At 43.7% G+C, this 4,367-nt stretch overlaps 1 protein-coding gene across 1 annotated transcript; it reads right to left on the bottom strand.

The window, feature by feature from the left end:
* Positions 1-1,164: 1,164 nt before the first annotated feature.
* Positions 1,165-4,133, bottom strand: Eif1 (eukaryotic translation initiation factor eIF1). The gene is made up of 3 exons (XM_077398937.1): positions 3,907-4,133; positions 3,382-3,539; positions 1,165-2,393 (listed from the first exon to the last, which is right to left on the bottom strand). Exons 1-3 carry the CDS (start codon positions 3,932-3,934, stop codon positions 2,247-2,249), a joined length of 333 nt encoding a protein of 110 aa, XP_077255063.1. The 5' UTR covers positions 3,935-4,133; the 3' UTR covers positions 1,165-2,246.
* Between the last annotated feature and the right edge of the window lie 234 nt (positions 4,134-4,367).

Below are 4,367 nucleotides of genomic sequence, written 5' to 3'. Positions count from 1 at the left end.
GGGGGGCGGGAGGGCCGGCGCGGCGCGCCGCGCAGCCCCGCCGCGGCGAGGGGGGCGCGCGCGCGCGCGCCACTTTCGAATCCGCGGAGGAAAACGCGTCGGTGGTCGAGACCAGTCGAGACGACGGGTAGGCAAACGGAAATTCGACGCTCGAATATCCATGGACCCCCCTTCGCCCCCCAAAAAATTAAGAGCGGGACGCGCCAGGATATTTATCTCGTTGTCCCTTTTTATCGACCTCTGTATCCGTTCCCTTCCGTTATTTTCCGATAAATTTTCATTCTTCCATTTAAAATATTGGTCCTTGGGGAACGAATAAAAAAAAAAAACAACTTTTAAAGCGAGAAAAAATGGGTTCAGGAAACAATACTCGATTATTCGAAGGGAAATTCCGTTTCTCCTTGGATTCTAAAACGGCCGAGAGAAATGGATTCTTATTTCTCTTCCATCTCCTCGTCCTCCCTTGATTCTATCTATTTTCGCTAGAAAAGCAAAGCTCGCAATTTTAATTTTTTTTTTTTTAATAAGCACGCGTATCGCGAACTATTTTCTATGCGTTCCACGAATAAATAGCAAAATATTTGTTATGTAATTTACGTAACCAGATAGACAAGAAGCTTCGTACAATCTCGCTCGCTATCGTCTGCCGCTAAATTAATTCGAAGAAACCAGAATACTACGAAGCGGCAATTGTAACGAGCACGGCACAAACGTAATCGATAAACACAACGATAGCTTATCTAATGTCTTTTTTATGAAACTACACTCGTCGTTTAACGAACGCTCGTATACTCGGTGATCACTGGTGATCACATGGCGACAGATATCAATTTCGATGTATATCTACAGACTCCTCAACTTCCATTTATCATTTATCTTCGGTCTTTACATATATGAACACGTGAAAAGTTTCGTAACGAAAGAAAAACGTGTTCCCGTTGTTCATACCGCTACATTTACATTGGATATATATATATATATATATATATATATATATATATATATATATATATAAGAAAGTGAATATATTTAATAAGTAACATATCCAACGTGTTTCGTACGCGGTCAACAAAATTTAACAGCAATTTTTGAGTTTATAGATCTGAAACGACGAAAAGGAAGGGAAGGGGGACATGATCGTATCATATCCCATTCATTTACTCGTTATTTATTTATCTAGAACAGCCACATTTTATTAACTCGCATCATTATTTCAAAACAAAAATTCGTCATTTAATTATTACTGCCTTAAAAGGGGGGAGGGGTGGGAAAGCAAGAGCGAAGGAGGGATTGCTCTCTACGCGAAAGGAAGAATCAAAATCGGCCCTACAAATACTCAACAAATCATCACAATCGTAGACGAGCGCGGAACGCTCTTAAATTTTCGACACAAACGTAAAAAAAAAAAAAAAGGAAAAAAGGAAAAAAAACGATCCTTATCGTTTTTCCCTACGAGACGAGGGGGATGTAGAGAAGAGTGCGAAGACGAGGAGGGAGAGCCGAATCGATCAACCTACAGCTTTGCTGCCTTCTCGGAACACGTCTATCGCGCCCAGATACATACTACCTAACGCAAGAACGAACATCCATCCGGCGATGCTAATTACCGCTCGTTCATCTGTGCCTCTCCTTTTCCTTTTCCTCCTCCTCCTCTTCCTGCTCTTCCTCCTCCTCGATGTTTATCAAAATCAGATGTGTCTTATCCACTGCTGCAAGGCAGGAGAATTCCTACCTCAACAGCCGCTATCACCTAACATAAGGCTTACAGTGTGACGTATTGCTTTTTATCTCGAGAAAAAATTCTGATTAGAATAGATATATTGCCTATAGGTATATATCGCCGGTTATACGCCTATATATCCTCCCTTTTTTTTCTTCGCTATACCTCTTTTCTTCCTCCTTTCTTTTATTCGCCTTTAGTTTCTATCGTTTACTTTCCTCCTCGTTTCATTTTTCTTTCTTTTTTTTTATTATTGAAATATATATGCGCGCGCGTGTGTGTGTGTACGTGTGTATATATATATATATATATATATATATATATATATATATATATGAATAATATATATATTTATATTTATATGTTGACGTGACAGTATAATCGGGATATCCCACGAGGAGTTTAGTGAGTGATATACAGATTCAATTTGAGACGATCGTGTAGCGCTGATGAGGGGCGGCGGAGCTGTCTGCTGTTGTTGTAGGTCGTGGCATGGATGGTAATTGTTGCTGCTGTTGTTAGTCGATTAAAAACCATGGACCTTCAGCTGGTCAGGTTTTGCCAGACCAGATTTTGTCAGCCACTGGCATATATTCTCTCGTTGGTCCCCCTGCAGCTGCAGCACCTCCCCGTACTCCGGGTGCTCTATTACTGTCCCATTGCAGGCAAACTCCTGTGAAAAAAATTAAAAAAACAAAGATAAATCAAACAGGCATTCCTCGAGAAGGAACCTTTATCTAGACAATTCACTTCCGTGGAGCGTGTTGGGTCTTTCTATCTCCCGAAAGAATGCGTTCGCAAAACTTTCCAGATACAGTTATCAAAGTAAGATAATTCCGAACAGATACAGCTTCTCCGTCGCAGTTTCGATACCTTCAAGTATCAGTAATGAACCCCACGATGTAGTTACTTTTTAAATTTTTTGAACACTTGTATATAAAAATTAACATCAACAACTCGATGTCTGAAAATATTATATATGACATATAATATTATAATTTATCATATATGATGATTTCTAATAAAAAAAAAATATATAATTTTATATATAAAGCCGCATCTCTCGTCGACCAACAATTTTGCGACAATTGATCAAAGTTTGATTTCCAGCAACGCAATTGTATTAAGTAATTAGACTAATTAGAACCCAGCAATTAGAATCCAGAATTATCTATCGCTGTGTAAAAATATAATCTTCGACATTTATATAGAACGTTTCTTATCGCTTTGTTTAGGAGCAAATGGCGTTAAAAGTGAGTGACGCCAGACATTTTTCAATATCGTCAATGATTCATCCAGAGGTGAACGAAGCAGTTTATACAAAGAGCCAAGTCATCGGAAACGAAGACTTTATTCCCTATATTCGCTATATGTAAAACCACTTGTAGATGCGCTCCGTTGCTATACATTCCTAGAACTTGCAAAACTACATCTGTCCAGCCGTGTATCGCCGCGGTTGTTTGCATCAGACCTATTTTTAGAGTTCTGCCTGACCGGCCGGTGGTGGGAGAAACAGCAGGGAGGAGGAAGCGGAGGCCATGCCAGAGAGGGCAGGAGAAAGGATCGGTAGGGATCCTACCTTCCCCCCTCCCTCTTTCTCTCTCTCTCTCTCTCACTCCCACTATGGGAGGAGGGTAAGCGTCGAGCACGGGCACACTCACCTTTTTACATGCTCTCACGATTTTCTTCAAGTCATATTCCGAGGAGAGTCCTTGCACCGTTGTTAAGGTTTTGCGACCATTCCGCTGCTGGATCCTTATATGAACGAGACCGTCCTGGACATCGTCGTCCGAACCCTTGATTGCATCTGCAAAGGGGTCTGCGAACAGGCAAACAGGGGGACATGAGGAGACGGAGCGATCTCACGGCGCGTAGCCAGGGCGGATTGCGCAGGATGACGCAAGGAGGAGGGCTCTCGCGCGCGCGAGCAACGCCGTCGGCCATTTTCGATCGGCACGAAGGGAGCTTCCCTCCTACTCGCACCCGCGCAACGGTAGGCGACACGGTGTGCCGTTTTATCGCCCTCGTACGCGAAGGGCGACGCGCACGGGGCAGCGAAGACGACGAGGCAGACGGAGAAAGAGAAAGAGAGGAATCTGACGCGGGGAAGGACTCCGCGGTTGGGCGGAGGAGGGAGGGAGGGGGGAGGGAAGGCGGACGAGATAATGCGCGATTTCGCTACTCACCGAATGTGTTGAGATTCTGGATGGACATACGACAAACAAAAGAGATCCCTCGGATGATATAGAACTGCGGAGCGCAGGTGCGACGGTCGTGGGGCAGAACGTCGGACGTGGAGAGATGCTGCTAGATCGACACTCGAAAGGCGCGTGGAGTGCGTGGACACCAGCGGAGAGAAGAAACGAAGTCGACGAAACCAAGCGCGATGGCCGTGTACGCAGCCGGAAGTAAAAGTTGCATTTGTCACGGCGCGATGGGTGGGGTTGCGCGGTCGGCGCGTTCCTAAAGCCACGCCGGGCGAGCCCGGATAGGATCTCGTATCTCTGTGGGCGCGCGATCTGTTCGAACGCCGGACATATAAAAAATTATTTTATATTAATTACACACTTTATACAAATAATATTATAAGATAATATCTGTCTATGATAAACGGACATGATAAACAAAGATAATTAAAAGAAATTGT

This window comes from Temnothorax americanus, unplaced genomic scaffold (genome assembly GCF_048541705.1).
Source record: "Temnothorax americanus isolate GAGA-0224 unplaced genomic scaffold, ASM4854170v1 Scaffold12, whole genome shotgun sequence".
NCBI classification, from domain to species: Eukaryota; Metazoa; Arthropoda; class Insecta; order Hymenoptera; family Formicidae; genus Temnothorax; species Temnothorax americanus.
The sequence above is the reverse complement of the archived record's forward strand: the minus strand, read 5'-3'. Positions and strand labels throughout refer to the sequence as shown.

Bases quoted from the DNA above. Each gene is read 5' to 3' on its own strand.
- Eif1 (XM_077398937.1), bottom strand. From the start codon at position 3,934: ATGTCCATCCAGAATCTCAACACATTCG. The intron at 3,540-3,906 runs GTGAGTAGCGAA...GCCTGTTCGCAG, and splicing joins CCAGAATCTCAACACATTCG to ACCCCTTTGCAGATGCAATC. The intron at 2,394-3,381 runs GTGAGTGTGCCC...TTTTTTTCACAG, and splicing joins TCGTGAGAGCATGTAAAAAG to GAGTTTGCCTGCAATGGGAC.